The following is a 22682-nucleotide window of genomic DNA, read 5'->3' as shown; positions in this document are numbered from 1 at the left end:
ATTTAGATGAAAATCGGATCCTCTTCTGGAAGCCGAGCTCCTTTTCGTGCTAAAAAAAGAGATACTGAGATGTGGAGGGAAGCACATTTCTGGATGTGATTCACTCTGAAAACCAACAACAAATATAAAGTGTTGTTTTTTCCCCAAACAGAAAAAATTTGATTTTTTTCTTTTTATGGCATCTTAACTATCTTTATGTATTCGCCTATGATAAATATCTATAATTGCATGTGGTCTTATAATTTCAGTTTCTTTGAAATTCAGTTATTTATGTGTGCTATATTTTGGAGGTTTACTTTGGAAAAATTAAGTGCATTAAATTTTTTTAGATGCAGGGAAAATTTTTTTGAACTACATGTAGGTGCATATTTATGGTTTGATTCAGGAAGATAACTAAAGGTTTCTTTTTAATTTTGAAGTGTATCCTTGTTGAAGAATTTACCTGAAGATAAACTAACCAAGATCATTGACTGCTTGGAAGTGGTAAGAAATTATAAAGGAAAGAAAACTTTTCATTAAAAGACTATGGAATCTAGCTGTTATTAGCACTGTAAAGGCATAACAAGGAAAAGATGGTAAGTTGCCAGTTTACAGAGACCAGGAGTCTGTTCTGTTGTGAAAAACCTTAGACCACCTCACAGGGAGTTGAGGGGCTGGGATGGGTTTCGGTGACTCTCGTGGATTGTATAAAGCTGGATTTGCATGTGTAAAGTGACATTTGATTTACATACTTTAATCTTTTTCACATATTTTACAGACCTGATCCGCCTTACTTGAGGGCATTTGATTTTCTGCAGTTAACATCACAATCCCATGTAGAGTTTTCCCAATATAAAGCAGTCAGAGAAGCTTAGGGTGGTGAAGTAGAGAAGGATATTTCGGAGCTTTCGGGAACAGCCTTCTGAGTCAGGCTATGAAACAACCCTGTACCTGAAAACGCGACACCATGAAAAGACATTTAAAAACCCTTGCATTTAAGGAGCACTTTACGTATTTTAACATCTAGGGGAAAACAGCATATTGGAATGTGTTCAAAGACTCATACGAGGCATCGCCCAAAGGGTTGGTTCTAGTCCGAGGCTAGTCAAGTCTTTTTGTGAAGAAAGCGTTTACAACATGTACCTTAGATTCTAATGACACGCGTTAGATGAGAACCCTTCAGATGTCAGAGATTAAAATGCAACGCAAGTCCTTTCTCTCTGACTTTTGGGGGGGGGTCAGTTTCACTGGCGCCAAAATGGCTTTTACAGAATTTAAAGGAAGTAAGGAATTGGAGAGAAGTCACATGCCGACTTTAAGCTTTTATAAAGCTGTTCTCAGTGGGAGACATAACTGAGACATAAAAATCCCAACAAGACTGACTGTTGACAGATTCATGCCTCCGTCAGTCACGATATACGGTGTCAACTAATGTCTGTTGAGAAGGAGCATGACGGTTTATCCTTACGTGTAAGTCACCCCAGTGATGTTTCCATACACCATTCAAGGAACCTGTCCAGCCGGTTGTCAAGTACAGGCCATGATGACACAGTGCCTGGCCTTGTGTCCCCAGAGTGTTCAGATATGAAGTCATTTTCAAGAGGACGGCTTGCCCTGCCTCTCTTGGGATTTTCCCAATGTAACATAACCCATTCCCAGATGTTACAAATTAATAATTCATCCTAATTTCTGAGAGTGTGTGTGTATGTGTTTTAAAGCTGGAGTAGCCCTATATATTTTTTGTTAACTGAGGAAATCTGTTTTTAATATAATACTAATAGAGTATATTCACCAGAGGGGGATTCCGTGCTGACAGCAAATACTAAAATTTACTATCATTAAAAATAAATGGTAAATCAGACATATTTATTGCAGCCACAGGCACTGGCTACAGAATATACAGATGGGAATGCAAATCCAGTATTATTTAACGCACAATTTGAGTTTGAAGGTTCTCATCTTTCAAAACACCCCAGAAAGGCTTTATTATATCTCCGCATTTGCAGACAGCAGCACCGTTTATAAAGGGCCTTTATTCATACCTGGTGAACAAACGTGTCTGTGTAGCGCGTGAGAAGTCTCAAGTGTAAAAGTGATTAGCAAGGGAGTGACGGGGTCTGTTGAGCCCGAAGAAAAGCACATAAGTCACCAGTGTAGCTCGGACTCATGACGCATCAGCAGGGGCCTGGCCGCAGCCCATCACCAAGGCCCCGGGCTTCTAACGGAGCGGCCGCCGAGTCCGGGACCAGCCGCCGCGCAAACCGGCGCCGTAGCCTTTGGGACAAAACAGGCCGAATCTGGCCTGCTGCTCAGGAACTGATTTGGGAGGTTTGGGATTTTTCTGTGGGGGCAGGGAAGGGATACGGGAATTCCTCGTCAGCAAGCCGTTGGTCTGGGATGATGTGAAGACTTTGCCGCCTGAGCGCCCGGACCGACGGCCGCGATGCCTCCTGAGCGCCCGGACCGACGGCCGCGATGCCCTGGTCACCCGGCAGCGCTTCTTGCTTCAGCTTAACCCCGCGCAGTCAGCTCGAGAGGGAGGCGCCCGGTGCCCCTCTTCTGGTGTTCTGATGGGAAAGCGGGACCGGCACCTGCAAGGGGTGACTGGTGGCCGTCACGCAGCCGGACGCAGGTTCCGAGTGCGGGGCGGGCGGGAGTGGTCCTGAAGGTGACCCTGTGAATTCTGCTGTCGCGCGGCGTGGAGCACGGGCGAGGGACAGGTTTCTGTTCCCGCGCGCAGAGGCGTGGGCTCTGACAGTGGTTGACCCAGATGTCACCGCATGCTTTGATACAGAGCTTTGCTACTTGACGCAGTGACCCTCTGCTCTAGGACTCTGACGTGCCACCTTTCCTGAAGCTGGAGGTGTAGCAGGAGTGGGGAGGCGGGGCGGGGGGAGCTCCTGTGGACGGTCGCTGCCCTTGACCCACATCACCTGTGGTGCTGCTTGAAAGGCAGATTCCCAGGTACCACCTTGTGCCTCCTGAATTAGAAACTCTGGGTACCGGCCCAGAAATTCACACTTCAACACTGGATATGCAATTCTTACGCATATTAGAGTTTGGGAGGCACTGGTTTAAAGTTATGGATAGAGCACATGTTTAGAGTTTACCACAGTCTATCCCTTTATTCAGGAATTTTCCATTTTTCATAACTTTTTAGAAAGGCTAGCTTTCTTTCTTAGAGTTCCTGCATAACACCGGCACGAACCAGGGTTTTTTCTCATTTTAGTGATTACATCCGGAGTCATAAGACAGTTGAGATAATTGTGCATTTTGCCTGTTCATGGACCCGTTTGCTACAGGCAGGGCTGCCGAGTGTCACAGAAAGTTCACTAGTCCCAAGGTCGAGCTTCTGTCACTCAGAACTGTCCATCAGGGACGGTGGCACTAGGGTCTCCTCACCCACAAAATCAGGGCGTGTTGGCCAGATCTCTAAGGCTCCTTCAACGCCGTTTCAGTTACAGGGTTCTAGACAGTTGGCTCACCCCAAGATAGAGGAATTCCTGTTGGTTTTCATTTTGCAGGCTCCAGTTCCTTGGAAATGAGGAAATTTTACCGGACTGGTTGGTAAGAGCAGCCTGATCCACATGCGGTTGCTTTGAGATTTCTGGGGTGTTTTAACCATCCTGCTTGGACAAACGAAGAGTTGTTGGTAACAACCCAAATAACTGTATGCAGTTTTTTAAACAACCAACGTGGCTACAGAGTCACATGATTCCAGGAGTGTGTGTGTGTGTGTGTGTGTGTGGTACGTCTGATTGTGTAACGTCAGTACTTCGTAATGAAGATTTCTAGCCACAAGCTATGAGCTTGCTTCTTAGTCCTTTTTCTCCATCACCTTGAGGTTTGCTTCTGTTTGGTATATATTATTCATAGGCATTCAGTCTCTAACATTTTCTCGATATCACACAAGGAGCATTTTCTTTACAGTGAAAAAAACTTTTTAGCTTTAACTACTGCTGTTTGTATGGTCGTCTTCTGACCTCTACCTCTTAGTCTGCCCTGGGATTGGCTCGCTTAGTTTGCCCTCTTGTTCTACCCCCAGTAACTACTCTCAGGGTTTCCATTACAACTTCTTTTAAAATATCTTTTTCAGATTCAGGGTCACAAGTCATTAGTAGATTAATTTGGAGGAACATTTTTAAAAATATCAGAGTAGTAAGTGTAAGTGTTATGTAAATATACTTCAATTTTATAAAATGTCTGTATGTGTGTATGCTTGCATTGGTGCATTTGGGTGCACATGTAAAATGTATTTTTTGCTCTGAGTCAGAGTGAAAATGCTTGAAAATCATTGCTTCAGAGGATGGGGTCCATGGCTTTTTGGTCCTATAAGGGACCCCTTTGCAATGTAACCACAGGACAATAACCACACTGTTTGCATTTCTCTTTTTGGTCTCGGTGACCACCCTGGCTGGACCGGCTGTGCTCCCTGGTTGACAGACACTGGCCAGTCTAGCATCAGAGCCTGTACTTACCACTATATATTTTTGGTCTGACCTACATCCACAGCCTTTTCTGATCTGTGAAGTTACTGTCAACACACTGGGAGGTATTATTTATCTTCCTCCCATGGTTTTGGGTGACAAAGAACCAGCCCTAGGAAAAATACCGCTAGGAAGTTTGCCCCTTAAGAAACAATAAAGCTCTTTCTCAGTGTTCCCTTTCAAGCTTCGTTTTAGCCTCCCTGACTGACAGGAATTAAAGCTGCACATCTGCACACACCAAAGGCTTTGTAATAACGGAAGCACAGCCTACCGGCACTTTGGAAATTCTCCGTGTTCTTTCTGCTCCATGTGGGTAGTGGAACCCGAGAGTGGGGTGGGCACTGGAGAGACTGCAGGGCGGACTGTCTGTAGCAGGGACATCTAGCAGGACGCCAGCATCCGGTGAAAGAGAACTGAACAGTAGCTGCATAATGAAAGCGCTGAACTGTGTAGTGGGGTCACTCATTAAACACCAAGGCTCAACTGTTCAGTGGAGCTTGTATGTGGCGAAGGTTTGCGATAAAGCTAGAATGGGAGAGAATAGAGAGTTGGAGTAAGTTAACTGGGATACAAGAAACTCCGATATCATTCCCAGATAAAGTGGAGGTTTGTCTCTTGCTCGCATAACAGCCCAGGGAGGATACAAGGAGTCATTCAGGCATTCAAGCTCCCGGCTAGATGACCCCTCTCCCAAGATCTCTCAGTGAGGACACATCCGCAACAGCTCACGGACCTCGCCCAGCGTGGCTCCCATCACTCCAGCTCAGGTTCTTTTAGCTAGAATTTAGTGACATGCTACAGCTAACAGGGAGCTTGGGGAGCGCAGTCCATCTGGGCAGCCATGTACACCAAGGAAGGCTTTGATGACCAGCTCACAGGTCTTTCCTAGGAATGCAGAGTCACCCGGTTCCTAGTGTTTATCAAATGCGCTATCAGATGCTTTAGATAAACTGTCTCAGCACTAGGTGTGACAGGTCATGCCATTGTAATTCTATAGAAAAGCAAACTGAGGCCCAAAAATTGAACTAACAGTTAAGCAAATCCTAAACATCTTCTTCCTCAATATGACAACCATTAATTATTTACTATGTTTCAGACGCTTTTAATGCACCAAAACATGGTCTTTAATTGGTTTATTGTAGTAGGCAGAATGGACCTCCCCCCCCAGATGTCCCAGACTCGAATCCCTGGGATGTGTGAATATGTTATGTTACATGGCCAAAGAGAATGGGGAGATGTAATTAAGATTCAGGACCTTAAAATAAAGAGGTTATTCTGGATGATCTAGGTGGGAGGAATATAATTGCATGATCTCTTAAAAGCTGAGAATTTTCTCTGGCTGGAGTCAGAGAGAGGTAGCGGAAGTGGAAGTCAGGGATCTTTCAAGTCTGAGCAGGACTTGATGAGCCATTGTTGGTCATAAAGCACAGGGGCTCTGGGCGAGGACCTCAGAGCGGTCTCTAAGAACTGAGGGGCTGACAGCCAGCATGGAAATGAGGCCTTGTCCTAGAAACTGAATTCTGCCAGCAATATGATGGAGCTTGAAAGTGGCTTTTCCCCCAGAACCTCCAGAAGGAATCAGTCTGCTTGACGCTTTGAGTTCAGTCTTAGGAGGCCCTGACAGAAAAATCCAGGTCACCTTGGACTCTTTGACACACAGAAACTGTGAGATAATCAATGGGGGTTGTTCGCAGCCACTAAGAAGTGTGTGGTTATTTGGTACAGCAGCAGTAGAGAACTAATGTGCTTCTCTAAATCTGTGAAGGTAAATATTCTTATTTGAACTTTATGGGTTGATGGATGTGAAATTCAAAGCAGAACTGGGAGTTGAATCAACATGTGTTTGGCTTCAAAGTACTTCCTCCCCGAGATGCTCTGCTCCTTTCCATGAGATGTTGAAGTGTCTTATAAAATGTACATAGTGCTCTGTAAATAAAGGGTATGTTTATTCGTATTAGGAGTCATATTTATTTCAAAATGTAAATAGCTTTTAAGCATAAATGACCAGACACAGAAGTAGTTATGTTTGGATTTTATTTTCAAATCTAAAAGAAAAATAAGAGAGAGCTATTTTGTCATTAATTACACCTTTTTAAAGAAATTAAACAAGCCCATTTTTATTTGTATAAATAATTACGAGATCCATTTTGGTTCTCTGACTTTGAGACAATGTTAAAATGAAGTAGAGGTAGACGGTTTTATCCATCTTTTGTTTTCTTTCATTTTTCTTTAAAGATTTATTTATTCATTTGACAGACAGAGATCACAAGTAGGCAGAGAGGCAGACAGAGAGAGAGAGAGAGAGGAGGAAGCAGGCTTCCCGCTGAGCAGAGAACCTGCTGTGGGGCTCGATCCCAGGACCCTGGGATCATGACCTGAGCCGAAGGCAGAGGCTTTAACTCACTGAGCCACCCAGGCACCTTAAGATCTTTTGTTTTCTGAGACTGAGTTGTTCTTTCAGCGACAAACGGATTGATTACTAGAATTCTCTGCTTACAGACACATAGAGAGATAAGTGACAAATTGAGATTTCATGAGGATAAACCTACACAGAAGAACATAATTTACATGTGAAAAGTTCTAATGTTGATCTTCTATGATGATAAATTTTTTTGAAGAATCCATAATAAAGGGCTACTTATTCTGTAGGTAGAATTTTCCCAGCCTTTGCTCTTCAAGGAATTAGAAAGTGAGGCTGATATTCTTACAGTCCACTGAGGCTAATATTTTCAACGCTTTTGGTCATCTTTTTCTGGGCTCTAGTCCCAGTTTCAGACTGGGACTGATCACTGGGCCGCTTGCACTTCGATCACTGAGGCGGAAGCTCCCCTGTGCACCAGAGGTCATGGCTTTTCTCTCATTTCTCTTCATGCTCTTTAGTCTTCATGCCTGAAAGTCAGTCTTTTAGGTGAATTTTCTCTGGAAAAGATAACCATAAATGCACATAATAAAGGAAAAGTCTCCTTACTTTTTCTACAGCTTATGACTACAAGGTTCAAGATGATTGCAGTGACGGTAAACAACAAATAAAAGAAATGGGCATGGAATGCTCGTGCCAGACACGAGGAGTTCGGTTTCATTTATGCCTTCATCTCTGCATCTCCACTGGATTGAACATTTTCTTTCTCTCTCGTCCCAACAGGAGTACTATGACAAAGGAGATTACATTATCAGAGAGGGCGAGGAAGGAAGTACCTTCTTCATCTTAGCGAAAGGAAAGGTAAGTATTAATTAAAGCTTACTTAAAGCAAATTTAAGAAGTCGGTCCCAACTAGAGTGGGAACTACTGCTATGGGAAGCCTCTGCACTGAACAGTGAAGGAGCTTCTGTTCGGGAGAGGTCCGTGAGGTTTGGTCTGAGCACTGGGCCGGGGGGTGCAGGAGACCTGTGATGGTTCTAGCTCAGAGGTCACTTCTTAGTGATTCTGGGCATGTCACTTGATTTTCTTTGGACACTTTTCATAGTGCATAAAATAACTGCTTTCTTTCTAAGTTCCCTTTTATCTCTCCTTCTCAACCTGCCCAAGAGTCCAAGATTAGGGCTGGAAATTTTTTCATCCAACGGATGTGACAAGCGGCAGGTGTGCGGAAAATGAACTCGGCAGTTGAGGACAACAGTGGCCGGCCGTGAAGCTGTAGACGGCTATGGCTCCAGGCATCAGTTCATATATCATTGGTTCAGATGCCGATGAAAATTTATGCTGGTGTATATGCAGGAGGCCTTTTCCTTTACTTAGATATTGAGTGGTGACATGTTACCACTTGTTCCCATGCTGACTCTCTACAGTATTCCTGAGATACAGGGCGTTAGCGGAGTATTGAATGGTAGAGAGAAGCTTGAGCATCCGTGTGCAACCTGTTGGATTTTACGACGTCCTTTCTTCCACGGAAGGGTGTCATCAGAGTCAGGCACGGCCCTTTGCAAACCGACTTGTGGTTGAACTTAGCCTGGGCACCCAGGGAAGGAAAACAAGATTAACAAAATAACTTCAAACCTCGGAAACTCTTCAACACTTAGAAACACTTGTCATTTCTCCCAAACCTGGACCCCATGCTTTGAAAGCATTCTGACTAATAAACAAATAACATTTATTGTTTTTTTTTTTAATTTTAATTCATTGTGACTTTCATAAATGCTAATCAGAATCTCTATTCAACATGAAGCAACCCTTGTTATCCTGTTGATTTGGCATAGTTCTAGCCACAAACAAGGAACACTGATGTTTTTTGTTTGGTTCTGCCATGGGAATGGGTCACACCAAGACACCTATGAGCGCGATGACCCTTCTCCAGATCCACATTTTGCAACCATTTTAGCGGGTGTGCAGGATTCAGTAAGTCAGTCGAGGCCACCGGATTCAGAACTTCTGATATGTAGCCTTATTCTTGATTACTTGTCCACTGTCTTTGGATTTTTGAAATTATTATTTTTTTACTAACATATAAAGTATTATTCGTTTCAGGGGCACAGGTCTGTGGTTCATGAGTCTTACACCATCCACAGCGTCCCCATCGCCCGCACCCTCCCCAGTGTCTGAAACCGGCCACCCCATCCCTCCCCCACCCTACCCCCCAGAAACCCTCCGTTTGTTTCCGGAGATGAAGAGTATCTTATGGTTTGAAATTACTTTCCTTGAGTATCTCTCGGAAGGAATCGCTGGATTCACATAAAAAATTCTAGCTTTGAGAGGTAGGATTTGAACGGAAGATCTTCCTCTCACAGGCTGGGAGTCATTTGGTTGTTAGTCATAGGTTCTCTCGGTCCCTCCAGACGAGTTGACCGTAGCAAGACTGTGCTAACTGCCGCAAACTCAAAGCAAAGGCTTGTCTGGTTCCTTATTTCAGTCAAAGGTTCATAGATCCGAAGGGTATGACTGAATGGATGTGTGTCCAGATTCTCATTTTTTTCTTTTTCTCTCTCTCTTTTTAATTGTTTTACATCATTTAGGTAAAAGTCACCCAGAGCACAGAGGGCCATGATCAGCCACAACTGATAAAAACACTGCAGAAAGGAGAATACTTTGGGGAAAAAGCTCTTATCAGGTAAATCCATGAATTCCTGGGCCATACTTAAATAATTCTTTGATTGCCTTACATGTGCAACTACTCCCGTTAGAGATGTCAAATTGAGCTACCAATTGATATCAGCAAATATTCAGGGATTAAACCAAAAATTTAAACTGGGTGCTAGAAATTTCATTGCTATGCACAAAATAAGTGGACTGATTTTGCACAGAAAAGAAATGGGGAAGTCTTAAAGTTGCTAGTGAAAGTAAAATTGGTGTTCTGTTAGACTCTTCAGTTGAAAAGCGTGTGAGAGAAAGAGACAAAAGACATGAGAATCACAATTTCCTTTTGCAAGTTTTTATATTTCCAAAGTTTGAAATATTGTCTTTTCCCCCTTCTTAAAAAATGATCAAATAATGACTTTACATATTTCGTGTGCTTTAAAATCATTATGCCAAAAGCAATATTAAGAACTTTTATTGCCTCATTCTGCAAGTTTTAAGAAACAACTCAAAATAGTGTGTACAGAACTTCGACCTGAACCTTAGGTCTTTTGAGGGATGAATTTATCTACTCTTGATCCGACTTATGGAAGAAATGTTTAAAAAGATCAATCAAACGTCTTAGAAGACACTGTGTACTTCCTGGGACTCAGAAAACAACCTCAAGTCTAAAAAAACCCAGATTTTCTTAACTATAAATAACTTTATAAAAGATGAAATTAGAGTTTAGAATCGCTTCTTGGCCTTTTGGGTCGGATCAAGCGTAGAGTTTCGAGCAATACTTTTTTTGGAGTTACATATGTTTTGAAATTTTGAAATTAGTTAAGACATCACTTAAAGTTTTACTGTTACTACTAAATGGGTTTTACTTCAAATCTATGCTTATAGAAATGAGTATTATTTCTGTTCATTTTCTTCCTTTTTAATTTTTGTCTTGAAGTCCCAGTTCTGCTGATTTGTATGTGATGATAATATTAAGTGTAGAGCAAAGAAATGGTGTTCATAAATTACTGGAGACAAATCTGATTACTTAAAAATTAGAAAGTTCTTATTTTTTTAAAGGAAAAACTAAACTTAGGAGGTTAGATTGTGGTTGTTTTGTAAACAGTTTAAAAATGGAATGTGAAGACAAGCTAAACTGCTCTTTCTCATTTTCTAGCTCATAATTAACTTGTTTCAATAACAGGGGAATTGTCCTTTTTAATGTTTTTGGTTGTGGCAGTGTGAATAGCTTCATGTGATATAATTATGTAATATTGTTATTCAAAACTTCAGTGTGTTTGTTCTTAACATTACTAGGTTATTTGTCTCATACCTGCAAACAAAACAACTACAGTTTGAAAGTGCAGAGAACTCTATAAATGCACCAGAGAGTCAAAATATCTCTTGAAAGGAAATACGCTGTCTGATTTTGCTGGATCTGAAATAATTTATGCTCTGTGTCACAGCTAGCCGATCACAGTGTTTTCCCAGGAGAACCATGGGAATTTATATTTAATATATATACCCAACTCCCCAGGCATTTGGAAGCACAAAGCTAAAATGAAGGAAAAGGAGCCCTGATACAAATACTTGTAGACGTTTATGTACGTCTTTGCTATCGTGCTTTAGGGCCACTGAAGGGGACTCGGAGTTCCTTACAGTCTGCGTATTTCTGGGACTTGACATTAATTAGTCCCAGGAGTTCTTACAACATTGTATGTACAAAGATTGACTCACGGCACTCACACAGTTATTATAAAAGAAGCGTACGTGTACTCACAAACCCTAATATTTATGAAGTGTTTGCAGAGAATATTCCCAGTCAGTCTTGACATTGACAAGTGCAGGGGCTGCCACACCTTTGCTTTTCCGAACTCGCAAATCAGATTGGCTCACATCTAAGATCAGGTCTGTGCGCATGCACGGGTGTGTGGACATCCATCCGTACATATAGATGTCAATGTCTACACACACACAGGTTGAGTACAGTCTACCCAGCTCCCAGCTCATCAAGCTGTAATGTTTTCATTAATGTCTTCCAGCAGGGACCCTGCAAATTTGGGAGGAACTATGGGTTATATCAGTAGGACTCTGAATGTTAGCTGTGTGGTTAAGGGACTTCTTTGCAATAAGAAATGGGTCACCAAGTTTTTCCTATCTCAACACTTAAGGAAGAAGAAGGAACTATATATACTTTGTGTGATACCATTTTTGATGAAGTTGCTTAGAGCTGTCTCGACATACTTGTTCTTCCTGGTTACCTTAAATGAATCTCACAGCACTGGGTACCATCTGGGTGTACCATTTTTCAGTGTCTTTAGTTTGTAACTAATGGAGGGAGGAAACTAGTACAAATAAATGCTTTACCCAATGCTTGGCCCATTGGTATTCTTTGGTTGTTAAATTTGCCATCATTAGATCGCATGCCATAATTCATTGTATCTAGGTTCTCAGCGGTGAGATGCACCAATTACATTATGTGCCCTTGAGGAAGAAAGACAGTGCTATTAATTACACTGTGATTCATCACCAATTGTAGGACATGTTCTGATTTCAGAGATTTTAGTGGAAAACATACTCCTAGACTTTATGAAATTAAGGTATTTTAGTGTTTATTTAAATCGTTGGGTGATATGGTACTCAAAACACTTTCTTTGGGCTTTATTCTTGATTTTTTTTTTATTCTAACTAGTTGAATATTTTCCCAGTGAATTTTTTTGATCCATTAATTTCAGTTTGGGCTGCTTATTAATGAGCAGTTCCCACTTGGTCACCAGAGAGGTATTTTATTCTGGCTGACACAAAGCCCAGAAGGCGATTCTATAGAAAGTCACAGTCGCTGCTCTCTCTCTGCTCCCAGCACAGTTGTCTTCTTGTCAGAATTGCTCACATACATCACCTTCATTGGGGTGCATTTCAATTCCCTTTTGGAAAGGGGTGAAGTGTAAGTTATGATATTTTAAAAGCGGCAGCCTTTGGAAGGTTTAAGTGATGGTGTTTCATAAAAAAGCAGATTCTTTAATAAAAATGGATGTTTAATTTCGTCCCTGTTTTTGTCTGCAGCGAGGACGTCAGATCCGCTAACATTATTGCTGAAGAAAATGATGTGGCGTGCCTGGTTATAGATCGAGAGTGAGTATGCCGATGTCAGAGAAGGCCGGCTGCGGCCACCTTCGAAGACTTGGCCTTCTGTTACTCCAAGGGCCCATCTGTCTTCTCATTCATCACCACTCAGAAATGCTGGGCAACCCTCAGCTGCGAGTACATTCCATTAAAATTCATGGGGAGGAACTGGGCCTTCGGGTCTGAGTCTGTCTGAGGCAGTGGCAGATGCTGGCGGGCTAAATATTTTGTGTGCAAACTTTGTACATAAACATCAGCGATAGACTGATTTAAATTCTTCATCTTCCAGAGAAATAAGCTTATTGGTGCCCTTTTGGATTTTTCTCCCCTGCACAATAGAGTGAACAGCTCCATAATTTATTTCTAAAATGCTCTAAGCAGTCAGAAAACTTTGAATAAATCCTATCTCTCTGGGACATAACATACAATACCCCTTAGTTATATGTATTTCCAGAGAAGGTTTGATTAAACATTCGTAGTGATTTACAAGTGATGTGTGTTAATATTAATCTCTAAGTGTCTCAGGTTGCTTTCGGGAAAAAGTCTTACCTTGTGGCCTTCACTCATTTCAAATTGTATTGAATCTGGCCCCTTGGGTCTCTCATTAGTGAGTTGTTTGTTTATTGATTTTCTATAATAAAGGAAATTCAAATATACAAATCTAGGCCATTGTCTAGGAAATGTCTGAGTGTGGTCAAAAACATAGGGCATACACACATGAAATATTAACAAAAAACAGTAAAATGACAAGAAGTATCACAAAGCAGTATGTAGTGGGTTGCAGTTGAACATAACATTCATACTGAACATCAAATTATAGAGATTTAGAACTGGAAAGAACTGTAGAACATTCAGAAGTCTTTTTATTTTGGAAAATTTCACATATAGTAAAAAGCAGACAGGAGACTATTATGGACCCCATAATGCAAGTTCAAAAATGATCAGTTAATGCCTCATCTGTATCACTTTGCCACCCCCGCCCCGTCTTCTCATAGTACTTTCAAGCAAATTCCAAACATAAAATTATTTCATCTGTAAATTTTAGTAGCATCTCTAGAAGATAAATGTTACTTAAAATACATGACCACCATAACATTAACATACACAAACAGCACTCATTCTTTTTTATTTATGATTTGTGATTAAGAGATGATTGACCCATAACTTTAAATTGCTTTCAGGTATACAACGTAACGATTTGAAATACGTATATTATCACCAAAGGACCAGGGCAATCAGTCTAGTTGGCATCCGTCACCACGCACAGAACAATAATTCTTAATATCACTTCAAATTATTTCAGTCTCTCTCTGGATAAGCAATGGAAGTCCCAGATCGGTAGAGATGTCCCAGCAAAGCCATCTGCGACGGTGCCCTGATGGCTTTCGGAGTTCGTTCCGCTGGGCCATTTGGCTCCCCGAGCATGTGTTCAGCGAGAGGAGCAATCACAATGCAATAAAGTGGGCAAGGTTTTATTTTCTTTTAGGTGTGGAAACGGGGCTTAAAAATTAATAGGAATTTGTCAGGCCAATAGGAAATGGAGAAGTCACTCGAGGTGAAGTAGAGCTTAAAAACAAAGGCATGGGGGCTAGAAAGTGCAAAATATGTTCGGATAAAGGTAATCTTTGGATGCCAGCTCACAAAGGGAAAGTATACTGGTACAGGGTGGTCCTGATAGTGCGTTGTTTTGTGTATGAGTTCATGAAAAATAAATGCATACCCTGAATAGCATTAGCTGTTCGGTAGAATCTTATCAATTGCTCTGAAATGCTGGGACTAAAAATATGACACAAAGGAAGAACTCCTTTCGTGTTTCTTCATCGCAATCACACAAGCAAGTATTTATACGATACCTCACGCACTCAGAATCCCTGCAAAGGATGCCAGGATTTTGTGGAGTTTATATATTATATATTATATTATATATTATATATTATGTGTAAGTTTATAATTTTAAAATGTTCCACATACATGTGTACAGATGAGATCTGGTAGTGTAAGAGTATTGTGTTAGGCTCAATGAGACTCGAAACATGAATTTATTCTGTGAGTGAGAGGAGCTGGAAATCTGATGTGACCAGGCTGACCTACATCCTGGATTTCTGGATAGTTTTGGTTGTCCCAGCATGTTTGTTATCGGTACCGCCTTTCACTCTGAAAAGTATTGAGTTTGAGTGATAAACCCATAGTAGTCATCATAGTAACGACTAATAGACTAGGTTCAGATCCGTGATAATTCCCCCACTTTACCCTATATGCCCTTAGATCATTATTTACGTTTTGCTTAATTGCTTCATGTAACATCTGTCTTCCCTCTCTTCTGTAAGCTTCACGGGGACAGAAACCTTTCCTTGTTCACTGCTGTTGCAGGGCCAGCAGACGTCATAGTTCTCGGCAGACGGGAAGGGCTCCCCATGTTGGCTGAATACAGGGCACCATCCTTGCGGTGACGCGGGGAGGCTGCGTTTCCTCCTTCTTAATGCATTGTTTTCAAAATGCGTAGAATGAACTCACTGCAAGGAGAGTTAAAGTTTCCCTATTTTTAGAACGTAATAAAATGTGCAAAATAGCAATAGCTCTCTCCATGCGTGGGAAGTGTGATTTGTGACATCTCCGTCACTGGTTGTTGGGCTGGATCTCAGAGGAAGTGATCACACCGCATGCTACACCAGCAGAGTGGCTACAGGCTGTTTGTTACAGCTAGAGTGTTGTAGCTGTTTAAGTCTGCACTCACTCGAGTGTGCGAAGAATTTCTAGGGGACGGGAACAGCCGTGAGAGCCTACATCTTCAACATGAGATTTGTTTACAGTGCCTTAATTAGTTGAACGGCAGGCCAGTAGTGGTGACATATAGAAGAAGTAAGAGTGAAGTGATGTACAGCAAGTAGTTTCCTTTCACTTGAAAAGTTCAGCCATTGGAAATTTGAAATTTCATGGCGATACGCTTGTTTCTCACTGTTCTGTGGTCAGCGAAGGACGGTGGGCAGAGGAGGTGGGAAAGAGTGGAGGGTAGATTTGAAGGGGAAAATGGGAGATACCCAGCATGGTATGTGAGAGCTGCGTAATAAGGGGACTGTGGACTGGTGGCCTGTTCAGTGTGGGCAGAGGGGTTCAGGGCTGGGCAGGCCGCAGATGGCAACTGCACAGTAATGAGACAGGTCTGCTTTATTAGCTGGAGGTGTCTGGGGGGCCGTTTTCATTCCTTTCATTTTGCTCTGCTCAGGTGCTTCAGATTCAGCCAGAAGATTAAAACACAGTTTCTAGAAGGTTCCTGGTTTGCAGTCGGGAAGAGAACGACTCTAAAAACCACACATTAAGGTGGATTGTCCAGTGTAGGGGTGGGGAAGCATTGAAAAGAAATCAAGAAAATGTATTTCCCTTGGTGAGGAAGGGGATACCTTATTTCTTGTGGGCAAGGGAGGCTTGTATCAGAATTCCTGTGAACAGTGTGGGAAGTGAAGCTAGACGGCGCCGCCCAGGTCTGATTTATGGAGGGTGAGAGTGGTCGAGGGGAGGCGTTGGCTGAGCCTCTGGGAACCACTGCGATAAAGTAAAAAAAAAAAAAAAAAAATGGATTTAATCATGAAGCAATGTAAAATGAGGGCCATTATCAAGGGAAAAGAAAAGAAACATTTTATCCTTGATTTTTAAAATAAATAGCTTAATTTGATGAAGCAAAGTTAGGAAAATCTGCAACCCATCTAACCTGTTGATTCAGTAAAGAGATTGTGACTATTTTCTTTCCAATATCTTCTTGAAAAATATTGTTAGTAAACCTGAACCACAAGGCAGAAAACTACTAAAAGGTTTTCTCTTCTTTGTTTTCATAAGCGAGAAGAATTCTATAATTATATAACTTCTAAATAGCTATTCTACATTTTGTGACAACTTTACTGTCACCTAAATTCTTGAAAAACCATTTACAAAGCCATCAATAATCATAACGAAGTTTTCTAAGAGCTTGAGGAAATGTCAAATTACAAAGGCACCTATGTATTTTATTCACTTAGAACATTCAACCAGACAGTCGGGACTTTTGAAGAACTCCAGAAATACCTTGAAGGGTATGTGGCCAACCTGACCCGGGATGACGAGAAAAGACATGCGAAGTAAGTGCGGCGGGGTCTTCTCAGGGGCACATGCCTCCTGGCAAGTGTGTGTGGTTCGCTCGGTGGTGACTGCTGCTGTGCCGCCACTAGAAAACAGCGGGCAGTTCTTTTAAATTGTGCTTCCACAAAGAGATGCCACTTACCAGTAGTATGGGTGGGATTTTAGTCTGTAAGTGGTCAGCTCCTTATTTGGGGTTGACAGGTAGTAATGTGAGGGAGACATTTCCTGAGAGGGGCCTTGGGAAGGGGATGCTTGACATTGTCTTTCAATGTCAAAAGGACGTTATTCAGAAATGAAGCGTATCTTGCCCATGGAGTTCAAGCAAGAATGCCAAGGCAGTAGAATAACCCATTCATCTTGATTCCAGGTAAAGAGCCATGGGGAGAGACAGAAGTATTTCAGAATATAAGCGAGCTATTACCCAGGGTTGTGTGTGTGTGTGTGTGTGTGCACGCACATGTGTGTGTAGGAAGGAGTTGGGTTGGGCTAAATATAGTGATATTTGTGAATAAGTTTGTGCTTCATAGAAAAACTATGTTGTAAAGTTTAAAATATTTGAAAATCCTTTACAGTTTGTAGAGTAAATACTTCAGCATATATTCACCAGGTAGGACTAACGAAGCTAGAGTTGAAAGTTCTAGAAAACTGACACTTGAGTTAAATTAGAACATTCAGTGAGGCCCTCCTAAGTTTTTTGCTTTTGTCTTTTTATGCAAGGGATATATTTGCAGTTTTTATGTCTTTAAAGGCCTTTTGTAGTAAGAACACTTCATGAATATATGTATAATACAGAAGTCAGAGCATTCTACCTTAATTAAAAGAGAAAAATGAGTATTTCCAAACAATGATATTTAGACATAAAGTAAGAAATATCTCTTTCATGTTTCACTAAGCAGTCATTCTGGTTCAGCCATGGAAAACTTCAAAATCTGACAAAAATAGCAAAACACAGCAAAGATTCTCAGTGTGGCATTCCCCTGTATGTACAGCCAAGGGAATGACTCACCGGTTTTACTTCCTCTCATTGACTCTTAAAAAAAAAAAAAACACGCACATATTTATTGAAATATGCTTTAAACACTACACGGTTCAGCTCTTTCTACCTCACACTGATTCGGTTTGATATTTATTCATCGTTCTGTGCATCAGTTTCTTTGTTTGTATATCCGGCTGTCTTCCCTCCCAATGCAAGTGAAGCTGACCCTCTAAAAGTCGAGGTAGCCTTTGTAGCCACTATGGGCAGCAACCCTGGCAGAAATAAGACTGTTGCGTGAGTGGAATTTATGTGTGTCATGACTCTGGCTTGACTAAGGGGATGTGTGCCAAGTTTCACTTTTCTCACACAGGAGATCCATGTCTAACTGGAAGCTGTCCAAAGCACTCTCGCTGGAGATGATTCAGCTGAAGGAGAAGGTGGCCAGATTCTCCTCCTCTTCCCCATTCCAGAACCTTGAGATTATTGCAACACTGGGCGTTGGTGGGTTCGGAAGAGTTGAGCTTGTAAGGGGTTTACGTTTCAAGCATCTGAGAGAAGCCTTTTGACTTTTTCTTGTTTTATATTCCAGTGTTTCTTGGACGGACATGTGAATTGTTATTGCCCTCTTAAGTGTTGCTTTGAGCTGAAGTTAAGAAAGCACGTTTTTCACTGTGCGTGTTGTATGGTAGCAGGCCTGTGCTAATAAGTCACTTGTAGTAACGGAGCTGCTATTTCAGCTTCTGTGTCACATCCTTTTGTGAATTCTCGTCTTGGTTATAATTATCAGAGATGTACCAAGTAAGCGTTCCCAGAGACTCTAACTCATTAAAACTGTACTTTTTAACAGGAAAATGTGTGCACACATACACTCATGGCACGTGAACTATTACTAAAGAAAAGAGTGTGTCCAGTGGAAGTGTCCGAGAAATAAATCCTTACTATAGTTGACACAGCTCCACTGCCATGTCTGTATTTGGCTGCCATTATCCTGCCTTGGGTTGCTCAAGATTTTCTCTCTGGAAAAAAAGAGAAGATGACTGTAAGGGAATATCTGAAGAGCAGCCTCTGTACTGTTGACCAGGACAGCTGGGAACTTGCGGCCTGACTTTGGCTGGCTTTTCCACTTCACCGCCTCTCTGAGCTTTACCACTAGCTTCCAAGGAGTAACCGAGCGGTCCTGTCGGATCCAGGGCTCCGGGGAAACGGGGGGATGGAGATCTGTGACCTCACCTGGGGACAGGTGACTCTGAACCTTTGGCTGTTCCCAAGCCCTTCTTCGCCCAGCAGATTTTTAACGATTCACTGTACCTTAACTTCGGGGAAGTTTGCTGACACCTTCGTCTGCTGGATGGCCACGGACATGAGCAGATCAGAAGTGCTGCCAGGAGACTCTGGACAACGCACTTCACCCCAATCAATTCTCCCTCTCTGATGGGTGAGGGGGGAAGGGAAGAAACAATTTCTTCATAAGCCAAAGAGTATTTTTCACCTTTTTTTATGCCATATAGAGAGACAAGGGCAATAGCTATCTGCAGTGGTATTTTTCACCAAACATCCTGGCAAAAGGATTGAATTAGCAATTCTGAGATGTGGTTTTTTTTGTATAGTTAGATAATAATTGAAACAATGATTCCACCATTAGTTTAAAAATCCTGCATAGTACTAATGGCAAATGTGAAAAAATGTGGGGTTTGGCCAAATCTACAGGTTCATTACCTGCCATCTATCGTGTGCTGATGGAGGTGTAAGCCTATCCGAGGACGTATCTATAAAAATGTTTTATTTCCTTTTAAGGGAAAATTTTATTTGTCCATCTAAAGCAACAGGTTCCAAAAGAACTTTCTGTACTTCGGGAAACGTCCTAACTGTCTGCTATCCAGAAGGGTAGCTAGGGCTAGATGTGGCTGGCGAGCTTTTGAAACGTGACTAACGCAGCTGAATTTCTTACTTTAATTAACTTAAAATTAAACAACCTCATGTGACTAGTTGCTGTCATATTGGATACAGCAGCTATGGATTTTGACTTCATATGTTTTGTTTTGAAAATCAAAGAAGTGCCTATTAGGAAAGAACCATTTTTGGCAATTCTGGTCAAAGTTCTTCATATCAAACACTCAAAAGTGAATAGATTTCTAAACATTAAACCTAACTCGAGTTTGTTTTCCTTGTTCTAATGCAAACGTATTAAGACCATGTTCCAGATTTGTGAACTTTTCTGGAAATTGCAATGCAAGGATGTACACTTGGATAAAAGTTAGTTCCCAGAGGGGCACGTGGATAAAAGGGTACATACTGTTTAATGGGAAAGAAGTCCAACTCCTCATTGGTTAACTTGTTTTATATAGATATGGTGAACCTTTTTAATAACTTGATTGTGAGGGATTTTCTCTTCTGGTGCAGGTTAAGGTGAAGAATGAGAATGTGGCTTTTGCTATGAAGTGTATACGGAAGAAGCACATCGTGGACACGAAGCAGCAGGAGCACGTCTACTCAGAGAAGCGGATTCTGGAAGAGCTGTGCTCTCCCTTCATCGTGAAGTAAGTGACCATCCGGCCCCACAGTTAGGACTGGGGACGCTTTCGAAAGTTTCCACGCGAGAGCACAGAACAGTGAAAGAAGGCCTCACTCTGAGTTCTCTACCCCTGTTGCAGAAACAGCTCACAAAATGGGAGAAGTCTGAAGTCTGCAGTCAAGCGTGCAGGTTTTTTATCCTTGCGAATGTCTCAGGAGACTGTGTGTGTGTGTAGGGGTGTGTGTGGGAGAGAATATGAAATTGGTGTGGAATAACTTGAACTGATTATTTAATCCATACCTACTGCAGAATTTGGGAAGAAAAGAATTCATTTGAAACTGTCAAGGGACACATTGCTGTTAAATTTCTGCAAGAAGAGGCCTTTGGGTTCGTGGAGTCTTCCGGGGGCCCGGGGCATGATCCTAGCAGATCCGAGATGCTGGGCGATCCGGCTCCCCGGAGTCACTACTCCTCCTTCCCCAGAGTCGGGACGAGAATTCTGTTGTTCAAGGCCACAGTTCTCCTTACTTGTGAATTCATGAGTCTGTGGTGTAGGCCAGTGGAGACCTGCATTTTCATGCGGGTCATAGCCCTAGAATATAGTTTCGGTGGTTTCCAGGTGAGGCAGAGTGCCCTTACGGCGGATAAAATTTGTGTTTTGGATCAAATGCCTTGAGAGAAACTTCCTGCCTATCCATAGTCCCACACCCACTTTTTTTCAACATTAAAAGCGTTGAACCCAGGCAATGCTGGGTTTTCTAAGTATTTTTATATTAATGCGTTCCCAGAATGCCTCCCCCTTCTTCAATAATTCCTTAACAAACTATCATAAGCAGTTTCAGGACATGGCTTAGCTTTTATTCCTATTCTCATTTCCAGCTCTCTGCAGAGTGCCTGGCATAGAAGGAAATGATAATATAATAATAAATATCAATGTCAACATTGAGAAATTAACATGTGCCAGACACTGCTGTAAGCACAATATATATGTGATATATCATATGTAATATGTTGAATATATATTTAAATAGGTTACATTTATTCTTCCTACTATATATGCAGATATGCAACATAAATTAATATGTGACTAACATAGAATCCAGTGAATGCATGTATTCATCTGACCTTTATGAGGTAACCGCGAGGTCAATGTTATGATCGAGCTCGAGAGCAGTCGTTAACAACCGGGCTGTCAGCTCGTGAACGGCGGGTCGGAGACTCAAGCCTGAGTAGTCTGGACTCAGAGCCCACGCTGAGCGGCTCTGCTAGATTGCTTCTGCTGGCGGCACACCATCGGGGTGCTCGGCTGGCACCCAGGGGTGCGGTACGGTACCCGGCCCGGGTCCACCTTGGGACCGAAGCTGTCATTCCTGTAGCTTCTGGGAGTGTTGTCAGCTGAGGACTCTAGCTCGGTCCTTTTCTGGTCACTGCTATCAGGTGAGCAGAGCCCCTTGCCCAGGATCAGACTCTGCTTCCAGGTGCAGCCCACATCCCACGAGGGCAGAGCTCCTTGAGGCTGAGGCTTTCATCGAAACTAGAGACTCCGTCGGAGCTGAACTCTCCTGCCACCCAGGCGTGTCTGTGCCTTATTCCTCCCCTGGGGGACGGGGGTTGTTCCCAGACAACTCTCCCTACTGAACTCACTGCTTATAGGTCTCTGTCTCACAGCCTTGTTTTTGAGACCAGCCAGGGGATGTAGGACATGGGTGTGACGGGAGCTCATAAAGGAGACGCAGGCAGAGGTCTCTGGGCTGGTGGAGGGAAGAGAAGCCGTATTGGAGAAGGGGGCCGAGGAGCTGCCGTAGCGGGCTCCTGGGCGTGTCTCGAGGAATGGATCTCGCTGTTACAGCGGAGCCGAGATGCAGAAGGTCAGTGTGTGTGGAGAGGGAGGCCAGTAAGGGAAGGAGCTCCCGTGTGCAGAAGCCAGGCAGGACGAACGCTCCGTGAGGGGTCCCGTGTGGCCGGAGGGCGTCTGGAGCCGGAGGAGCGTGGGTCCCAAGCGATACCGATGATGTTCTTAAGCAACTTCAAAATGCTTTTGAAACGAGATCTTTAATAACAACCATGTTTTCATGTGTCTTCGCAGATTGTATCGCACTTTCAAGGACACTAAGTATGTATACATGCTTCTGGAGGCCTGCTTAGGTGGGGAGCTGTGGAGTATATTAAGGGACAGGTAATGGAAAAGCATTATAAACATCGCGCCGTGTTCTCGCGTTTGGTCTCAAGGATGCTTTATTCATGATTTAAAGAGACGTAAAGAAAGTCATTAAGAAGTCGTCCTAAAAAACATTATCATGTGATAACAGAGCAATGGTGGTATTTCTTCTCTAACGTTGGACCTATGCAATAGACACCGTAAAAGGTCGTTGGTCATTTCCATATTAGGGATCAAAGAGTTGCAGCCCTCAAAAGAGAGTGAACGCTCCACAGTCCTGTGGTTAGTGCGAGGCAGGGTCGCTGGAAACCCGGAATCTCTGCGGGGGAGATGGAGAAGGGGTGGGG

The 22682-nt window shown here is 42.5% G+C and overlaps 1 protein-coding gene across 3 annotated transcripts in view; it reads left to right on the top strand.

Annotated features, from left to right (window-relative positions):
* PRKG2 (protein kinase cGMP-dependent 2) overlaps positions 1 to 22682 on the top strand; it is a 95242-nt gene that overhangs the window by 40987 nt on the left and 31573 nt on the right. For 2 of the 3 annotated variants that reach the window (XM_045074637.1, XM_045074624.1), the window contains exons 6-13: positions 420 to 483; positions 7609 to 7686; positions 9414 to 9508; positions 12520 to 12588; positions 16590 to 16688; positions 18036 to 18189; positions 20066 to 20202; positions 22264 to 22353. In XM_045074637.1, coding sequence (XP_044930572.1) covers positions 420 to 483; positions 7609 to 7686; positions 9414 to 9508; positions 12520 to 12588; positions 16590 to 16688; positions 18036 to 18189; positions 20066 to 20202; positions 22264 to 22353 — 786 coding nt within the window. The remainder of the gene's footprint in view (positions 1 to 419; positions 484 to 7608; positions 7687 to 9413; positions 9509 to 12519; positions 12589 to 16589; positions 16689 to 18035; positions 18190 to 20065; positions 20203 to 22263; positions 22354 to 22682) is intronic. The other variant, XM_045074666.1, reaches the window with a different exon arrangement.

The sequence above is a fragment of the Mustela putorius genome, unplaced genomic scaffold (assembly GCF_011764305.1).
Source record: "Mustela putorius furo isolate JIRA1106 unplaced genomic scaffold, ASM1176430v1.1 tig00000040_pilon_pilon_pilon, whole genome shotgun sequence".
NCBI lineage: Eukaryota > Metazoa > Chordata > Mammalia > Carnivora > Mustelidae > Mustela > Mustela putorius.
The sequence above is the reverse complement of the archived record's forward strand: the minus strand, read 5'-3'. Positions and strand labels throughout refer to the sequence as shown.